Source organism: Somniosus microcephalus, chromosome 15 (assembly GCF_052327205.1).
Source record: "Somniosus microcephalus isolate GS21.2 chromosome 15, FLI_Smic_1.0, whole genome shotgun sequence".
Classification (NCBI taxonomy): Eukaryota; Metazoa; Chordata; class Chondrichthyes; order Squaliformes; family Somniosidae; genus Somniosus; species Somniosus microcephalus.
This window is the reverse complement of record NC_141001.1, coordinates 99,915,785-99,936,047: the sequence shown is the minus strand read 5'-3', so window position 1 is coordinate 99,936,047 and position 20,263 is coordinate 99,915,785. Positions and strand designations below refer to the sequence as shown.

The 20,263-nt window shown below is 43.6% G+C and overlaps 1 protein-coding gene across 7 annotated transcripts in view; it reads left to right on the top strand.

Annotated features, from left to right (window-relative positions):
- The window catches only part of nav2a (neuron navigator 2a), a 534,653-nt gene that overhangs the window by 433,929 nt on the left and 80,461 nt on the right, over nucleotides 1-20,263 (top strand). For all 7 annotated transcript variants that reach the window (XM_086008162.1, XM_086008160.1, XM_086008161.1 and 4 more), the window contains 5 exons: nucleotides 1,367-1,527; nucleotides 2,562-2,750; nucleotides 12,109-12,161; nucleotides 18,589-18,612; nucleotides 20,028-20,102. In XM_086008162.1, the coding sequence (XP_085864288.1) occupies nucleotides 1,367-1,527; nucleotides 2,562-2,750; nucleotides 12,109-12,161; nucleotides 18,589-18,612; nucleotides 20,028-20,102 (502 nt within the window). The remainder of the gene's footprint in view (nucleotides 1-1,366; nucleotides 1,528-2,561; nucleotides 2,751-12,108; nucleotides 12,162-18,588; nucleotides 18,613-20,027; nucleotides 20,103-20,263) is intronic.

The following is a 20,263-nucleotide window of genomic DNA, read 5'->3' as shown; positions in this document are numbered from 1 at the left end:
CTGTGGGGTATTCTGGATGCAAACCTCATGTCCTACTATTCTGAGGTGCAACGCATTGGTCCACTAAACCTCACTGAAAAAATCTGTCTCGATTTCTTTTTACCGTTTGCTCCCAAGAACTAAGAATCTCTGATATTTCTCCGAATCTGCACTTGTACATTCTGTATTTGAAACGTGCAGACATTTATTCTTAGACATAGTAATGAACCGAAGATGTTTGTGCTGTGATAGTCTTCAGAATTCAGGATTAAAAGGAAGTCAGTTCTTAACCTACATCTGTGGTCAATTCCAAATAAATTTCATTTGTTAGCCAGAGATGGACCAATTTAATTGCTCATTCCAGTTTTTGATCATTATTCCACCACAACACTTATTATTGAATCAGTTACTCCTAAACAATGATTGTGGACTGAATTGCTCCGTGTTTTTATTGATTTGAGATATTTCTGATATTCTTGCTTGTGCTTTACAACTGCACTGTTAATCTTGATGAGCTGTTTGAACTATAGCAGTGTGCAATACAGAAGAGGTCCATTTGGCCCATCGCGTCTGTACCAGCTCTTTGCTAGAGCAATCAAAAACGAATCCCACTGCCCTGCTCTCTCCCCGTGCCCTTGTATCTACCCCCGCTTGATTAGAAAATAAAACCTGAAATGGTGTCAATGAAGCAAAGCTGCATTGTGCCATATGGCATATTGCCATTGTACTTACCACTGAGACATCTTCTACAGGGAAAATGGGCCAGAATTTCCTGGAACAGTGCATTTGGCCACGAATACCATAAGTTAGACTGTTGTGCTCCCTGATCTTCCATTGGCAAATTTATGCAAAAAATTGCTGGATAACTCGTTAGAATACACTATACCGAGGATAGTGGCGATTCGGAAGTGGCTCAGCGCAATGGCCGATGTACTAATCCCATAACGCTCATGGCTACGAAGACAATGGGGCAATCTCTCGCTAGGTTACCGTGCTGTCTTAAATTTGGGTGTTTATCCAAAGTTAAATGTTGAAGCAGATGCGATTAAAGAAAGCTGGATGATGAAGGACCCACCCAGAGTCTGTTCAAACCATTGGGACTAAGCCTTGTATCTCTTTTATAGATTACAAATGGAACAGTGCTGCAACAAATTTATCTTGGGAGTGAACAAAATCTGTAGGTTATTTGTAATGAATTTTGCTACACAGAAATATCTTAACGACATTTGCATATACTAAAACAGACCCCAGTATCTCTTGTAATCACCACTTGCTGCATTAGTTCGTTATTAAAAATGTAAACTGGAGTGAGAAACCTGCAGGAATATAATGGCTCATCTCTTAGTCCTAGTGCTCGATCTTATGAAAATGATTGATGTTTCCACAGGTATACTCCTTCATCTCAACTGCGAAATAATGATGAGACTAAGGAGTGGCTGCGATCACACTCTGCAGTTGGACTACAGGAGAATATCAATAATTCACCATTTTCTCCAGGATCTAGTATCACATCACCCTCTGGAACAAGGTTTAACTTTTCCCAACTAGGTGAGGTTTTAATCTAAAAATTGGCTTCTATTTCTTTCCACGTTTGTTGTCTATTTAAAGCTATGCCTCCGATTATTGCCAAAGCTACATTGGTGAAGTGCTAAATTACAGATAACCAACACGGCCAAGAACATACGAATTAGGAGCAGGAGTAGGCCCTTCGAGCCTGCTCCACCATTCAATAAGATCATGGTTGATCCACATTCCCGCCTACCCCCAATAACCTTTCACCCCCTTGCTTATCAAGAATCTATCTACCTCTGCCTTAAAAATTTTCAAAGACTCTGCTTCCAGCGCCCTCTGAGGAAGAGAGTTCCAAAGACTCACGACCCTCTGTGAGAAAAAAATTCTCCTCATCTCTGTCTTAAATGGGCGACCCCTTATTTTTAAACAGTGACGCCTAGTTCTAGATTCTCCCACAAGAGGAAACATCCTCTCCACATCCACCCTCTCAAGACCCCTCAGGAGAAGTTAGCACCTGAAAAGTTCCACACAGTAGAATGAACCAACATGAGGAAAATTGTTCTGCTCCCTAATCTTCTCTGACAGCCTCTCCCCTCGCCACCTCGACTGAACCAGTTGACTTGCTGCAGTTCAACGGGGTGACAGGTGCTCTTGGGTATAGAATGGAGCAATAGGTTGCTAGAGCCTCTAGTGTAAAATTACTTTTGTGCAGCAGGCTCTTCCTTTGCAACATTTCCTCTGGCATCCTGGACACAAACCAGTGGAATTTTATAATTTGTTTCAACCATTATCACCCCATAATCTTCAGAAGCAAGGAATAAGAGAGCAAACTGCTGAAAAAGGAAAAGCCATTATGGCAAGTCTTATTATTACACATCTCAAATTAAGACAGTAGAGTGTGCACACTAAACAGTATCTCCAATGGAGAAAATCCCAAACTTCTTGCATTTCACAGTTACCAATCCAGTTTTTGAGAAGAGATTTAACATTCAGAGACATCTATCCAGTGTTACACTGGGAATAACGCTTTGTTTTTGCTGGATATCATAAATAGACTTTCTTTTCAACAGCGAGCCCAACTACAGCTGCCCAGATGAGCCTCTCAAACCCCAGCATGCTACGTTGTCACAGCGTGTCCAATCAGGATGGATCATACGATCCATACAGCGACTCCAGATTCCGGAACAGTTCCATGTCTTTGGATGAGAAGCACAGGACAATGAGTCGCTCTGGCTCATTCCGGGATGGATTTGAGGAAGGTAGGCAACTACTGCATTGTATTCTACGCATATTATTAAACTTTAGCTGTGAAGAAGGGCTTAAGATTAACCTAACGGATACAAATTTTGTTTCACGCTTTATTGAAATATATAATTAATAAGCCTGAAACTAATGAAAGGCCAGTAGGAGAGTGCTATCAATATAGAGTACTCCCGCATGTACAATAACAAATTGTGTGGGGAAAACTGCTCTTCAATTGGTCAGAAGTACTTAATTTTGAATATTGATTTTCAGCCTTATGGAAACCTGGCATTTCAAAATGTAATTGGTATTTTGGTAATTCCTGAAGCCTTTATCGGACAGTCTAGTGGTTGGAAAGTATTTACATGTTAATAGAGCAGCAGTGGACTGACATACAAGCACATCGTATTCACTGCAACATTTAAAATGTGACAAATGCTGAAGATTTAGGCCTGCAAAAAATGACACTTCATAATACCATGTGTGGGGGGTGGGGGGCGATGAAAGGAGTTTCTTCTCCAGTGCTGTAAGTTTGAGAAAGCAGTGTAAGTGCTCCGACATGCCATGCTGCAAGGTTCAAGCATGTGAATTCACCCCATTGATAATCTCGCACCACAAGTGGGGCATCCACCAAGGTGAGCAGGTGGCTGTTGTTGCACGTTTCGTAGCGGCTGAATTGAGAAGAACAGGAAAAGGCATGGCAGTAGGTCACCTTGCTTGCTTTATTACCAAAAGGATGGTGCTCAGTAAGCAGGGAACTAAAGAGAACTCTGGGTGGGATATGAAAGAGAAAGAAAAATTTAAAAAAATTCATGGGGTTGCCCGCACCTTGTTGTTTTAATTTTCCAGTGCATTATTTCTTAATTCTGCTGTAGAGTTTTAACATTCTGTCACATCAGTTTACTCTCTGAGATAAGATGTAGCATGCTATTTTGACCTTGCACACTGATCTGTGTGATGTGAGCTGACAAGTCCCTAGCTGTTGTCTCTCTACTGGTCCGTAGCATAAAAAAGTGGCGCCCCAGATTCTTTGGTTGTAGATGCCAAGAGTTCATCGTTGCACAGCTGCTTTTGGAGATTCTGCTGTACTTGCAGGCAATTGGTTAGGTTTATGCACCACTGGCTCTCACATTCATATCAATGATAATGTCTACCAGTACTGCACCAACATTGTTAAGGAGTACTGGCATTCTACAATATCTGACTCTGGTAATTTCATTATTTATCACTGATTTTAGTTTAGTTAGAATTTGGTCCGGAACTCTGGATGCTGATACTCTGAAGCTATGAGAAGCAGGAAAAGATCTGATTCCATATTGTGTTCAAGAAGAGTTACAACAGTGTTGGTGTCATGTTTCGAGATTATTGACTATTTGGCTTAGGAGGAATTTTGAATTCATTTATATCGTAATACTGCTCTTCAGTTAAACTGAACGCACACGACGTGAAATCTACACAGCACATAAATTATCTGGGGAGGCGCATTAGACCCAGTAGCCAGGACTGGATGAAGTGGCTGGCAGAATTGTGTTTCTCAAGTACTCAAGTTTGAGACAAATATGGAAGTTAATGCATTCTAGCGACATTCGCATATGTAATGTTGGAATGGCCTCATTCGTTTGTGCCCAGCGGAGGTAACTGCCAGGGGACCCATACACAAGCAACCAGCGTTGGGAAGGTCATGGATCAAATCTTGGCTTCCTGTCCAGCTAAAAAAGACAAGTTTGCAGAAATTAGTGTTTGGAAACAGACACGGAGGAAAAGAACACTCTTCCTAAAGTTAGGTCTGACTAGCTTCAGGAAATGTGCTGACCTGTAAAGCGAATTTAGCCCATTATAAGGGTGGGAGTGGTCTGTTAATTTCTATGTCACAAGGAGTATTGTGAAATTCATTGATTGAAATTCACTGAAAACAGTTTTCTGTTTGTTCATATTTACATGCTGACAGCTGGTCTGGCCTCACTAGAGTGGACATCAGTCTGTTTACAAGAAATGCATGTGGGAGCATGTACACGATTACAGTAGCCAGTAAGCACAACAAGGGTTTTTTTTATTGTGCTGGGTCCTGGATTATACTATCTTGTGACTAGATATTGGGCAATATGGGCAAACTACTGATCTAGGGAATGCAAGTTGATGTACAGGAATGTCAGATGACCCTGCATCCAAGAGAATATCTAGTGCATACCCAAAATTGATATCAATTAGTTTTAAGTTCTACCCCCTTGCTGTTTTCCCCTTGTCCCTACGCGCCTAAAGCTGGTTATCATTCGTACAGGAATACAGTAGCCGTCCTCTCTGGTACCTAGTCTGAGTGGTCTTATTTCATGCTTAATTCTGGACAGGACGTTTTGGTGGGCTATTTTCCAGTGGGATGCTTCACAATCCAAGATCCGTACACTTGCACTTCCAACAGGGTCACTGGCTAGAGATTAGGAATAGGAAATCCTGCCATCTCTCCAGCCTCCATCTTTATCCTCCTACCTGAGATAGGCCATCTCAGCACCGACCGATAATCAAACCTGGGATCTTCCTTGTCTGATAGCTCAACACATACCATGAATTGCATTTATCCCATGCATTGAGGGAGAAGATTGCACTTTCGTTAATGGATCAGTACATTAAAAACTACAAAGAGGCATTACATGGCTTATTTGAAGCAACAAAATGTGGTAGGGTGCAGTTTCAAATATAAAATAATATTTGTTAACTTGCTAGGCAAGTTAGGCTGCTGTGTATATCACAGCAGAACATAGATTGTACCTGACCGAAGGAGTTTTAAAGAAATTTGCAATCAGCCTGATTTTCTGAATAATGAAACAATATATACTCAATCTTTATTCTAAATTAATTGTTTCTTGAAAGATCCCTCTTAAGGAACAAGCTCCCTTCCTGTCCAGCCCAGCTGGTGTTAAAGATGTATGTGGCTGACAGTGCCATTAACCACAGTTAAGTCTTGGATTAAGTAGCCTTCCTCCTCCTTGCACTGTTTTGTGCGGAGGTTTTGCTCGTAAACTGAGGCTTGAGCAAATGCTCAGTAGATTTGTCACTGATGCAAATTTTCTTTCTGTTTGCCACTACAGTTCTCCTCCTTGCTGAACAATTTCCCCGGGCCTCTTTTCAAAAATATCCATAAATTCCTGGTTTTCATTAACAGGGATATGCGCTGATTTTTCGGAATCTTATGGAATCTTTCAGCAAAGCCGAAAGATTTGTTTTAATGGCTAAAAAATATATATTTTTTCCTTTTAGACTAACTTTGAATCTTCCGACCTATCGCTTTTTTAATTTGTTTATGGGATGTGGGCGTCGCTGGTATGGCCAGCATTTATTGCCCATCCCTAATTGTCTATGAGGAGGTGGCGGTGAGCCGCCGCCTTGAACCGCTGCAGTCCGTGTGGATTGCTTAATATTCCATCTAATTTTATAGCATATTAGGAATAAATGGAGACATAAAGGTATTGTGAATTGATGCCAAATGGAGAAAATTGTTAATTAAGACCAACGAATTTTAACAAAAGTAATAAAGAACAAATTTCTTATCAGGTGTTTCACACTGCAATCTGTCATGTTATGAGGTGAAACTAAATTGAGACAAATCTTCAGTGCCAACACTATCAAGTTAGTGGTGATTCGCATTTAGTAATCTTTAACTGAGCAAGTTGCAAGTGATAGTTGCTCTGTTTGAAAAGTATAGACCTACATAATAAAATGTAAACTTGCCACCAAAACTTCCATGTTAAAGATATCAAAACAAAACAATTTAACTTTCTGATCATTAATCGCACAAGCGTATTAATGGCCCAGAAATTAGGTTCGGGGGCTTGCCGCGCATGCAAGCCCCCGATGTGCACTTACACTGCGCGCTGGCCGTTCTGCTCCCGGGACGCTTGGAATTCCTTTTTTCAGTTGATTACTCCCAGGCAGTGTCTGACGTCACGCCGTCCAGGAGTGCAGCCAGTGCGAAGCCTCGAGCGCGGCGTCTAAGTTAGACACGCCCCTTGAGGTCTCCTTACTATAGGCCACGCCCCCAATTTTTAACACAAGCTGAAAAGCAATTTCACATGCAGAGCAGCATTTTAAATAAATTTTTTGTATTTTTATTAATCTTTAGCTAACTTTTATAAAGTGTTAAATACTTTTACATTATTTTGAAGAATGTAAAGTAGTTTTAAACAGAATTAAAGCGTAGTTATTTTGATGAGCCGGCTGGGATCACGTGGGCACTGGGCAACCAATGGGAGGTTGCAAAAGTTCATTCATGAGTTTGATAGTAAGAACTGTCAAACTCATGAAAACTCAGGGTGCCCAAAACAGCACTTAAACTACAAATAAAAGTTTAAAAAACATCCCAATAAATAAATGAACTATGAATAACTGTAAAAAAAAACTATTTTAAACAATTAATCAAATTTTTGAAAAAAATAATTTTTTAACAAATCGGGTCTAAAAATACACTTACCTTACTGTAAATTCTTAAAAAATAATAAACCGGTTGAAAAAATTTTCTAAATTGTATTAATAGACCACTTACCTGTAAAACTAAGTACTTACGTCTGTTTTTTTCAAGCGTAAAAACCGGAGGCCTTTACGCACGGGCAACTCTTTACAAAAAATGGAATTTCAGCGCGCACACGCTGCCTGAAACGTCGCACGTGTTCTGCCTCTTAACCCCTTGGTTCAGAGGACAGGAAATGCCGGTTTTCAGCGCATGCGCTGTGCATCCTGAAAACCGACACTTCCATCGGGCCCACGCGTGAGCACCCCTTCCGTACTCACGCGTTGGGACCCGAATTACTGGGCCCATGGAATCCAGGGTGCCTTGGCACATTGGATACAAAACTGGCTTAGTGGCAGAAGGCAGAGGGTGATGGTCGAAGGTTGTTTTTGTGACTGGAAGCCTGTGGCCAGTGGGGTACCACAGGGATCGGTGCTGGGTCCCTTGCTGTTTGTGGTCTACATTAATGACTTGGATATGAATGTAAAAGGTATGATCAGTAAGTTCGCGGATGATACAAAAATTGGTAGGGTGGTAAATAGCGAGGAGGGTAGCCTCAGTCTGCAGGACGATATAGATGGGTTGGTCAGATGGGCGGAACAGTGGCAAATGGAATTTAACCCGGAAAAGTGCGAGGTGATGCACTTTGGGGGGACTAACAAGGCAAGGGAATACACAATGAATGGTAAGACCCTAGGCAAGACGGAGGGTCAGAGGGATCTGGGTGTGCAAGTACACAGATCCCTGAAGGCGGCGGAACAGGTGGCTAAGGTGGTAAAAAAGGCATATGGGATACTTGCCTTCATTAGCCGAGGCATAGAATATAAGAGCAAGGAGGTTATGATGGAGCTGTATAAAACACTGGTTAGGCCACAGCTGGAATACTGTGTGCAGTTCTGGTCGCCACACTACAGGAAGGATGTGAACGCTTTGGAGAGGGTGCAGAGGAGATTCACCAGGATGTTACCAGGGCTGGAGCGCTTCAGCTATGAAGAGAGACTGGGCAGATTGGGTTTGTTTTCCTTGGAGCAGAGGAGGCTGAGGGGGGACATGATTGAGGTGTACAAAATTATGAGGGGCATAGATAGGATGGATACTGAGGAGCTTTTTCCCTTAGTAGAAGGGTCAATAACTAGGGGGCATAGATTCAAGGTAAAGGGCGGGAGGTTTAGAGGGGATTTGAGAAAGAACTTTTTCACCCAGAGGGTGGTTGGAGTCTGGAACTCACTGCCTGAAAGGGTTGTGGAGGCAGGAACCCTCACAACATTTAAGAAGCATTTGGATGAGCACTTGAAATGCCATAGCATACAAGGCTACGGACCAAATGCTGGAATATGGGATTAGATTAGACAGGGCTTGATGGCCGGCACGGACACGATGGGCCGAAGGGCCTCTATCCGTGCTGTATAACTCTATGACTCTAATATATATTTACATAGATCCAGGGATGGGGATCTTAGCTACAAGGACAGGTTGGAGAAGCTTGATTTGTTTTCATTAGAGCAAAGGAGGTTGAGGGGTGATTTGATAGAGGTGTACAAGATTATGACGGGTTTGGATAGGCTAGACGGGGAAAGGCTGTTCCCACTAGTTGATGATACAAGGACTAGGGGACACAGATATAAGGTTTTGGGCAAGAGATACGGGGGGGATGTGAGGAAAAACTTTTTTATGCAGCGAGTGGTGAGGAGCTGGAATTCGCTGCCGACGGAAGTGGTGGAAGCGGAGACACTCAATGTTTTCAAGGGGAGACTGGATAGGCACTTGAGGGAAATAAACTTGCAGGGCTACGGGGATAGTGCGGGGGAATGGGACTGACTGGATTGTTCTACAGAGAGCTGGCATGGACTCGATGGGCTGAATGGCCTCCTCTGCTGTATAACTCTATATATGTTTATATGTACATTCATTTTGTCCTTGAATCAGGATTTCCTTATAATGGGAAGGGCCATACACATTAAAATTTTATACAGGGATCGGGTTTGAATTTATCTGGAGTCATCAGGAGCTTTGAAATATATGATGATCACTCACAAATTGGCACATAATACTCATGTACTTATTATATAGTGTTTTTTTTATGTTGACCAACTGTAGCTGCATGCTGAACAATGGTATTAATACCGAGTGGCATTTTGCAAATTTACCACACAACTGCATTGCACTATTTACCAGTCACCTTCAGCCACAGTCTTCAGTCACTCCTACCAAGTGCACGGGCAATTTATTGTGACGCTGTCTTTATGAGAGCGTTTGACAAAGTTTCTTCTTTTGTTTGCCACGCGTGGGTTGCTGCCATCATTCCAGGGCTCCTCAATGAGCAAGGCTGGCTGGTTAACCATGCTAGGCAGTTCCAACACGTCTATGAAGTGGTTCGAGATGGCCAAGCAGCAGGAAGCTGTGGTAATGAGTGGCATGATTTTAAGTAGTTGAACTCCAAGAGTACCCCTGCACACACTTTCAGTTGTGCGGGTTGGGATGGAGTGGGGGTTGGTCGGGATACCTGTGCCCCAGTTCTTTGGCTTTGTGCAAGTGAAGGATCTCCCGATAGAGAGACAGTGTGCACTCCATATCTGGCAAACAGCAAACCTATGTAGCTTTTCCAGTAGCTTGATTTGGATACTATTTTGCATGGCACCGCGGTGTCTGTGTGTTGACACCCAGCTAACCAAAAAGGCAAAATATATCATTGCGCCACTTTCATGTGATGCCTTGTGGTTAAAGTGACTCACGGCTCTTCCAGTATTTCCTCTGCCTCCTAAAATAAGAATGATTTGCTAAACTTTCTTTCCTGAAGACAGTGCAGGGGAAAAATTCAGTTGTTTGCGCCTCCCGTTGGCGCCTTAAGAGGGCGCTAATGGGGCGCAAAGCAACTAGCGCCCGGGCGCGGCGATGTTTGCGACGCTCGCGAAATTAACTAGACATTTTGCGGCGGCGCTAAACACTACCGCCATGATCTCCTGCGCCGGCAGATTGTGACGTCAGTCAGGTGCGCAACGCTCCGGTAGTGCCCCGGACCGGATATTGAGTGGCGCCCCCTGCCTTACCGCCTGCCGCTAGCAATGACAGGTTGAGGGGAGCGTTTTGCTGTCGGAAAGGGACTGGGGGAGCGCAATTTAAAGGCGACCGCTTCCTGCCTTTTTTTGTTGGTGACATTTTTGCACCACGCATTCTGAGAGAGAGAGACTTCAGGGGAGATTCAATGCTGTGTGAAGGAGTTTTGGGTACTGAGCAGCACTTTGCAGTTTTATTTTGATTTGCCCTTCCTTGCTTCGCCAGCGCTCTGAGGTAGCGCCTCACTCCTCTGCCTTTGCGCCTTAAAACAGGTGTGAAGCGCCTGATTTAGCGCTCCAGTCACCTCCAGGGGCGATAAAAGCCAAGTTTGCCGTCGGAGGCGATAATTAGCGCCAGGCGCTAAACTTTGCGCACAGCCGATAATGGCGCCCCAAATGGGGCGATACTGAATTTCTCCCCCTGCGTCTTTTACCTCGAGACTGGGATTTACATGTCGTGACACATTGCTTACCATAAACTAACACTTTGTTTCCCTATTGTGGTGATGCGATCTTGCACAACAGGTGAACATTGCTCTAATGTTATTCTGTTTGGTCCCCTCAAGTAAGAAATGGCACTGTCTGTCAGAGATGAGAGTTTTTACTTGATTTTATATTCTCGGCAAACCTTAGGAGCACAGTCAAGTTTGATATGTTCTGGAGAAACATCAGGTCCTGGATTCCCTCGTGCTGGCAGATGTTGCAACAACAGCAACTTGCATTTATTTAGCGCCTTCAAAGTAGTAAATACATCCCAAGGCTCTTCTCAGGACTGTTATCAGACATAACTTTGACACCGAGCCACATAAAGAGATACAGGAAACTTTCTGGTATCCGGCACTGACGGGACCGAGTTGGTGCCGTCCCATCAAAACTGCCGTATAAACCAGCGCTAATGTTAAAACATACGGAGCTTTTCAGCTCCGTGTGAATCAACAAACCCTGTTGCTTAGCAACAGCTTCAAAACAGTCGGCTGCAGCTGCAAGCGTCTCTAGCTGAAGCTGTTGCTTAGCTACAGACCTTGCAGAGCCTGACTGGGGGAAAAAAAGCAACGAGAAGTAAAAAAACTTATAGGAAATGGCTCCTGAATTTTGCCGGTAGATAGAGCTTTCCGGACTTTTAACCTCCGGTTAAACGAAAGTTTCCTGTATTAGGGCAGGTGACCAAAAGCTTGGTCGAAGAGGTAGGTTTTAAGAAGCGGCTTAAAGGAGGAGAGAGTGGCGGAGAGGTTCAGGGAGTGAATTCCAGAGCTTGGGGCTTAGGCAGCCGAAAGCACAGCCGCCAATGGTGGAGCGATGAAAATAGGGGGTGTGCAAGAGGCCAGAATTGGAGGAGCATGGGGTTAAATTGCATTGGGTAAATCAAGGTGGGACCGGCAGCAATGCTGACAGAAGATGCCATCCTGCCACACTCTGTGATATTTGCAGGAAAGTGGACGAATGCAAAAAGTGGCGGCCTCCAATTCTGGTGAAACTTATGTCAGATGTAAGCAGGATTAAGTGTCTAAAGTTTACCAGATTCCATCTTGACTCTGTCCCCCACCCACCTAAATTGCACAGTTTTTTGTCCAGCACAAGAGTCATTTGTAGCTGACATTTTCTTAATCCAGCAACATTATTGTGAGTTTTGCTTCTGACAAACTGGACTGTTTGTGATTGAAGAGACCAAAGCAAAATGTGCCTCTTTGCTTGAGTGAAATGATAAGTACATTATCAATTGCTTTGGTGAGTTACTGAAGAGCTGTTTTTCGCACCTGACTAATAGTTTTTGTTTTCCTTCTCTTTTGGCCCGCTAATCCTGTCGCAACCTGAAATGTTGTACAGTTCATGGGTCGTCTCTATCGCTGGTCTCCAGCACATCTTCCATTTACTCAACAGTAAGTACCTACAGTTTAAGTCATTTGTTTGATCCTTCTTTCCCACAGGTTCAGGATATGATAAGCAAAGAGGTTCAGTACAAAATACTCTGCTTCGTGAACTTTTGAATAATATTTTGATGCAGTCTACCTTTCCTCCTCATGATAATGGCTTCAACCCTGAAGTTCCAGTTTAAAAGGTAGCTTTACGCTGCTGCTAAGCCAACTGTTTTCATTGTACACACCCTGCTATTATATTGGTTGCAGATAGAAAAAGCCATACTAAGGTATTATTACAGATAACTTTAAATCAGATACAGAGTTTTCATAGCTTGATGTCAGAAAGCTACTTTTTATTGATTATTTCTACAGTAATGTGCAATTATTTAGCTTTATATATAGATTCGGTACAGTATATGTTATTCCCTTGTATTAAGCAATATTAGTGTGTAGATATTTCACTGCAGAAAGGACAGTTTTAGGTACTGGCAATAGCATACAATATTTAACTTTTCTACGCTATGAATCATCACTTTTAAGCAGTTGTTTTGTATAAACAAGTTGTTCCACCATTAGGTCACTCCAGTAGCATTTAATTTTGTCTTGCCCACGCAAACAACAACCTTGTGACCACACCCATGATGTCACTTTACCTGTTAGTTGCGTGCAAGCTGCTTTATATATTTTGACTTGCACATAACAAACTGCCTCTGTCCAATAAGAATGCAAGGTGTTGTTCAGGTGCTCAGAAATGCGATAGCTTGGGTGGCTTCCTGTGGTTTTGTCCTTCTGGCTGGTTCTTATCACATCAGTGACAGTGGTTAAAACAAGCAGGTCCAGTATGATGACAACATTAACACTCACCAGGGCCCCTAGAGCCAGGGAGCTGATGGTAGGTGATGGTATGAATTGTGATCAAGCATAATGCTGAAATTGGAGTGTTTAGTGTCACAGTGGGAAGGTGAGGAATCTGCGACTGTATACATCCATGTACAGGAGTGTTTTCGTTCTGTAGGTTTGAAATGTATATCAGAGAGATCTAGCTTCAAGTTGATAAAATGTATAAACTGTGGAGGATCTACTTGGTTATTTGTTCTAACTGAACTGACAGGACGATTGACTGCATAATTTCTTTTTGCAAGAGCTTGTTGGAGTGAATTTAAAAAAATTTCAGTTGGCGTTCGCACTTTGCATTGATCAGTCAATAAATTAATAAAGTAAAAATACGTTAAATGTAAAAAAAAATAATTATAATAATTGTAGTTGTAATGTGCTTTACTTTAAAATGTTCATAGTTTATATACACAAGGAAGATTCACAGAAGGGTAGAATGCCATACAAAAATGAACTAATTATCTGATCCAATATCAACATGATTAATGAGCGGTTAAATTGTACCTGTCAGGAAAATGACACCTGTTGCTGTTGCCCTTTGAAATAAAGGTGTTATTAACTGCTTGAAGCTATTTTGGGTGCGATACAGAAAAATAAACTGATCAGGGTGTGTGCAAGTTTTGTCGTCCTTGTAAGCATCTGAACTGAGTATTACAATTCTGGGCAGTGTTGTTGCCTGGTGTGCTCGTACAATGTTATTTATGCCACAGTTGGTCTTCATTTCCTCCACTGTTGGCATAAAGGGCCGTCATTCATTCCGATGTGACGCCCCTTTTGGTAGTGGAAGTTAATACATTATTGCTTGCTTTGCAGCTAATGTCATCGCCAATAAACTATTTCTTCTGGAATGCTGTGATAAGTTCCCCACAAGTTGTTGACTTCAGCTGGTTTAGCGCTGCAGTCGTACTACTGTCACTAATTCAGTCCCGCCACTTGTTGAATTGGTAATTCTTCCCATAGGACTAATCAAAGAAGAGCAGGGGGAGTTCTCTCAGTGTCCCGGCCAACACCTATCCCTCAATGAGTACTACCAAAACAGATGATCTGGTCATTAATCTCATTGCTGTGCGCAAATTGGCTGTTGTGTTTACCTGCACAACAAGAGTGACCAACCTTCAGAGGTTGCTTAATTGGTTGTGACACTAAAACAGAAAATGCTGGAAATACTCAGCCAGCCAGGCAGCATCTGTGGAGAGAGAAACAGAGTTCACGTTTCAGGTCGATGACCCTTCGTCAGAACTGGAAAACGTTAGACATGTAACAGGTTTTAAGTAAGTGCAGAGGCAGGGAAAGGGGGGAGGGGAGGAAAGAACAAAAGGGACGGTCTGTGATAGGGTGGAAGGCAGGAGAGACTAAATGACAAAAGGGGTGATGGAACAAGGCAAAAGGAGATGGAAATGGAACAAATAAAGAAACAAAAGATGGGTCAAGAGGAGGTATAAATGGCAAAAGCAGAATCATTACTAACACTCGCTGTCTGAAAAAATGGGAGAGATTGTTACAATCAGTACTCTATGTTGAGTCTGGAGGGTTGTAAAGTGCCTAATCGAAAGATGAGGTGCTGTTCCTCAAGCTTCCGTTGAGCTTCATTAGAACAGTGTAGGAGGCCGAGGACAGAGAGGTGGGAGTGGGGCGGAGAATTAAAATAACAGGTGACCAGAAGCTCTGGGACACGCTTGTGGACTGAAAGATCACCCAATCTACATTTGGTTTCCCCAATGTAGAGGAGACCGCATCGTGAGCAGCGAATACAGTATAATAACTTGAAAGAAGCACAAGTAACTCGCTGTTTCACCTGGAAGGAGTGTTTGGGGCCCTGGACAGTAGGAAGGGAAGAGCTGAAAGGGCAGGTGTTGCATCTCCTGCGCTTGCATGGGAAGGTGCCGTGTGAAGGGGAGGGAGCGTTGGGGACGATTGAAGAAGGGACCAGGGTGTCACGGAGGGAACGGCCCCTTTGGAATGCTGAAATGGGAGGGATGGGGAAGATGTGTTTGGTGCTGGAGGTGACGCAAATGGCGAAGGATGATCAGTTGAATGTGGAGGTTGGTGGGGTGGAAGGTGAGGGCAAGGGGAACCTTATCGTGGTTCTGGAAGGGAGGGGAAGGGGTGAGAACGGAAGTGCAGGAAATGGAACGGATACGGTTGAGGGCCCTTTCAACCACGGTGGAGGGGAATCGTTGGTTGAGGAAAAAGGAAGATATATCGGAAGCACTGGTATGGAAGGTGGCACCGTCAGAACAAATGCAACGGAGATGTAGAAACTGGAAGACTGGAATAGAGTCCTTACAGGAAGCGGGATGGGAGGAAGTGTAGTCAAGGGAGCAGTGGAAGTCAGTGGGCTTATAATAGATATTAGTCGACAATCTACCCCCAGAAATTGAGGTGGAGAAGTAGAGGAAGGGAAGGAGATGGACCATGTGAAGGTGAGGGAAGGGTGAAAATTGGAAGCAAAGTTGATGAAATTTACCAGTTTGGAGCGAGAGCAGGAAATACCACTGAGACGGTCATCAATGTACTGGAAAAAGAAGTGAGGGGGGGGACCGGAGTAGGACAGGAACTCAGTCCCACACACTCATAAGCTTTGCCTCTTCCGATCTCTGTAACCTCCTCCAGATACAGCTGACCGCCCCTCCCCCGCCACCCTCCCCCAACTCTCCAGCCATCCAACTCTGGCCTGCTGTGCATATCCCCCTCCCTTCGCCCCACCATTGTGGGGCCATGCCTTCAGCCGCGTAGGCCCCACACTCTGGAGTTCCCTCTTTTTGCTTATCCATCTCCCTCTCCTTAAAACCCACCTCTTTGATCAAGCTTTTGGTCACTGTCCCTTTTTGTTTTGATTCCGGATACCTGCTTATTTTGTTTTTTTTAAATTTTCCTCAGCCCCTTAAATGCAGTTATGTTTCATTAAAAAAAAATACTATTAAATACCAAGTGAGGTTTTTTTTCCTGCGAAAAATGAACCAGCATCTGGAACTCATCTCTGTTGACATATTCTGCTTGTTCAATGGCGGGCTGTGAGTAGACCATTAACCGCATTTCAAATGATTTCTAAAACAGTGTGCTGCTGTTGCACATAAAGCACCATTGGAGACAGCACTTAATTTTTTTCAAGTCTGTACCTCACACCTCACACATTGAGCAGCGAGAGCTTAATTCCCTACTCATTAGGGATTTAGATTCAGTTCAGATGACGTATATGCACTCACCTTACATATTTACCTGGGCCTTCAACCGTGCCGTGTTGGCAGCTTGCCAGATTGCGAGTTGAACACATGCGGCACAGCAGGAGGCAAACTGCATTCAAACCAGCTCATCTGAATTAGCTTGATTCAAAGCCATTGAAATTGGAATGCTTTTAAGCAACCAAGGGGAAGGTCTGTTTTCTTCACACTCATTGTAGTAAGGCTGATCTGCAGTTTTTAAATGCTGAGTTTCAATTCCAGAAGGCCAACCAATCTGAATTAACAGCAGTGGTGTAAACAAGCTTTTTGTTTTGTCATTAATCCATGTGAAACCTACTGAGTGCGTGGCAGTTCAGTAAAAAATTAGGCTGCTGTTAATGTCGTATGAGCTGCGGGGAAATGAGACAAAGCCCTTGGACTGTCAACTGGGCTGATTAAGAGAGGGCAGTCATGGACGCAAAAAAAAAGTGCTGGGAATTTCAAGTGAACCCGAACACACGAGCGATGTTAGCTTTAGGAGCCTGACGTGAGAACTCATTGCCTAAAGGCAATAATTCATTTCAACTCCTGTCATTTTTTTTCTTTCGTCATTCAGCAGCAACACTTAACTGCCCTGCTGCGTCCCTGGTAACCGAGCTCGAGGGAATATGCTGTCTGTCTCCTGGGCTCCATCGGAAAATTGCACATTATTTTACTGTGTTGAGAAATTTAATGCGATCACTTATAAGGACAGACATCTATGTCACCAAGTGCAATTACGCCAAGTATTGCAGATTTTTGAAACCCCACTGTCTCACTGATGTTTTAAATTTGGAAACGATGCATTATGCTGTTGCTGTATTTTTATATTTTCCTGCAGTCAATAGAAAAGAGAATGAAGCTCATAGTTTTGCCGTTAAAATCATTCCCAACATGTACAAGTGATGGTTTTGGGGGCAAAATTCGGTTGTTTTGCCCCTAAGGGGGGCGCAAAGCAACTCGTGCCTGGGCGCGGCGCCACTGACGCCTCCCGCAGAATTCAGCAGTAGCCGGTAGCGCCCCACGGCGCTGCGCCTCTGGCGATGACATCATCGCCGTGCACTGCGCCCTGCTCGCGCCCCAGCCGCAAACTTCGGTTGCGCCCCCTGGTGTGCCGCCGGACCCTATGTCTGATAGGAATAGGAGGGCTTACGCGCGGCTGGGGCGGCGATATTTAAAGGTGAGGTGCCGGGCGACCATTTTTTTTTTTGCTGGCCGCCTGTCAGCACCTGCCCACTCTGCCGTCTCCCCGCGGGGTGCCGGCCACGATCGGGCAGCCCAGCACTCCTCTTGAGTGCCGGGCTCTTTTGCCGGCTCCCTAGTGGCCCAGCTGGGCCCCGGTTCGCGCTAGCGCAAGAGGGAGGGGCAGCACTTCCAGTAGTGCCCCGTCTCCTGCTCGGGCGCTACCATCGAATTTTGGGTGCGGGGGTACTAACATTTACGGGGCGCTAGCGAAGTTAGCGCCTCAAAGGGGGCGCGACCCAATTTTTGCCCCTTTGTCCTTTAATACCTTGCAGAAAATATGTCTTGAGGTTAGGGTTGGATGACCATGTCCTAGGAAGGAGAAATATTGGCCACGATTCCTACTTCTGATCGGCATCTGATGATTCCTAATGGAAAGTATGTGTGTGGGCGTAGAGTGAGGACAGAATTAGGCTTGGCTCTGATGCAGCTCCCCATGGTTAAATAGCCGTCACCATTTACTGTTCATAATTCATGCCTTTGGAATGACAGCTTGGGTGAGATACTGAAGAGCTGCCAGCATCTGTGAAACTGTGCAAGTCACGATGTTTAGAAGGTGAAGCACAAGAGCAAAAGAAATTAGAGAAGCTCTATGGTCATTGTTGAATCAAAATCACAGAATCACAGAAACCCCACAGTGCAGATAGAGGCCATTTCGGCCCATCGAGCCTGCACCGACACATATCCCACCCGAGCCCCGTAACCCCTACACATATCCCACCCTATCCCCGTAACCCCACATATTTTAATCCCCCTAACACTAATGGTCAATTTATCATGGCCAATCAACCTAACCCGCACATCTTTGGATTGTGGGAGGAAACCGGAGCACCCGGAGGAAACCCACGCAAACATGGGGAGATTGTGCAAACTCCACACAGACAGTCACCTGAGGCCGGATTCGAACACGGGTCCCTGGCGCTGTGAGGCAACAGTGCTAACCACTATGCCACCGTGCTGATGAAAGCAATTCATTATTGAATAATCCACGCAGGTAGCAAAGTCACTTTTCCCCCATTTAAGTATCATGTAATAATGTTTCACTTAATTTTTGCTTTACAATCTTTTTATACCTTCTCTTTTAAAATAATAACATTTTTTTCTTGTTTTAGCCGGAGGAAAAATCGCAGTCAGAGGTAAGTGTACCTTAATATGATTCAAACGTTTGAAATTGGTGGCTAACTATTCAAGGTCCATGACACCGAATGAAATTCCGAAACACTTGTAGAAGCTTCAGTTAATCAGGGTCAGTGCACACAATCTTCATAAGACAGTTTGTGTTACCGTGTCGAATAGGGAGATAAAGGAAATGTAGCAGACGTTTAGATGGATTTTCAAAAAGTATTTGCTAAGGCACCACTTAATTTGGCTTATGGCAAAGGATGCGATTTGGAATTAAAGGGCATGTGGCCACATGGATACAGAAACTGAGAGCAAATAGTACAGGACCGGGGTAAAAGGAAATGTGTTGGATTGCTGAGTGATGTTCCATAGGACCTTATGTTGGGGCAGCTAGTATTTATTTTTATACATATAAATGATCTGGTTTCGAAAATTGAAGAAATACTATCAAAATGTGCTGTTAACACTAAACTTGGAGGGGTGGGGGTGGGTGGGATATATGGCAAATTGTGCCAATGATTGTCAAAGACCGCGGGAGGAAATAGATGGGCCAGAAAGACGGCAAATGCAGTTCAGTGTAGAACAATATGAAGTCATATGTTTTGGAAGTAAGAATAGCAGAAAGTAATACGCCTTAAACAGTAGGGCTTTAAACGGATCTGAGGGGTCTTGATGTGCATATTCATAGGTCTTTAAAGGTGGCAGTGTAAGTAAATACGGCCATAAAAAAGTCAAATAAAACCTTTGGCCTTGCGTGCAATGCCAATGGATACCATTGGAGGAGGCAATGTTGAACTTGCAGAAGGCCCCAGTCAGGGCACAGTTGGAGTATCATATAGTTTTAGGCACCCCATTGTTGGAAGGGTATAAAAGTAATGAAAAAGGCTCACTGTAGATTCACTGCAATGTTAGCAGTGAAGAGGATTACAGTTATGACAAGAGACTGAAGAAGTTGGGGCTTTTTTTACTAGATGGTTAAAGGTTGACTTGATGAAGCTCTTCAAGATCTTGACGCGTTATAATACGATAAATAGTAATAGATAATGAGACAGTAACAGGAGAGTGCAAATTTAAGGTAATTAGAAGAGAGAGGTTAGAAAAAAACCTTTATACAGAGGATGGTTAGAATGTGGAATTCTCTGCTAAAAAAAAGCCTTTGTTGAAGCAGAATTTGTCAGTTATTTTAGAAGGGAATTTGATAGTTGCTTGAAAAGGGAATATTACAAGTTATATGGCTAAAACGAGAGAGTTTGATTACACTCTATGCCTCATGTGATGAAAAACACAGGATTCAACTGGATGGGATAAATGTCCTGCTCCTGAGGTGTCCCAAAAGTACCATGTAAATCTATTTAAAATTATTACATTTTCAGTGCAGCATTGTAAATGCAGTTTGTGACTTTTAATTTTGTGGCATTTTGGTTTGCAGATCCGTAAACTTCGGCGAGAGCTCGATGTTTCCCAGGAGAAAGTGGCCGCGCTCACGACACAGCTGACTGCTAATGTAAGTCAGCATTAGGAGGGAGGAGTGGAGAGGGGCCTGGGGATTTAATGCAGCTATCGTTAAAGTTATATTAAGGTGCTCAGAGGAATTGGTCCAGCTGTGTAACTGTGAATACTTGCTTTTACTGTCGCACTATTCTACAGCAAAGGGAAAGTTATAAC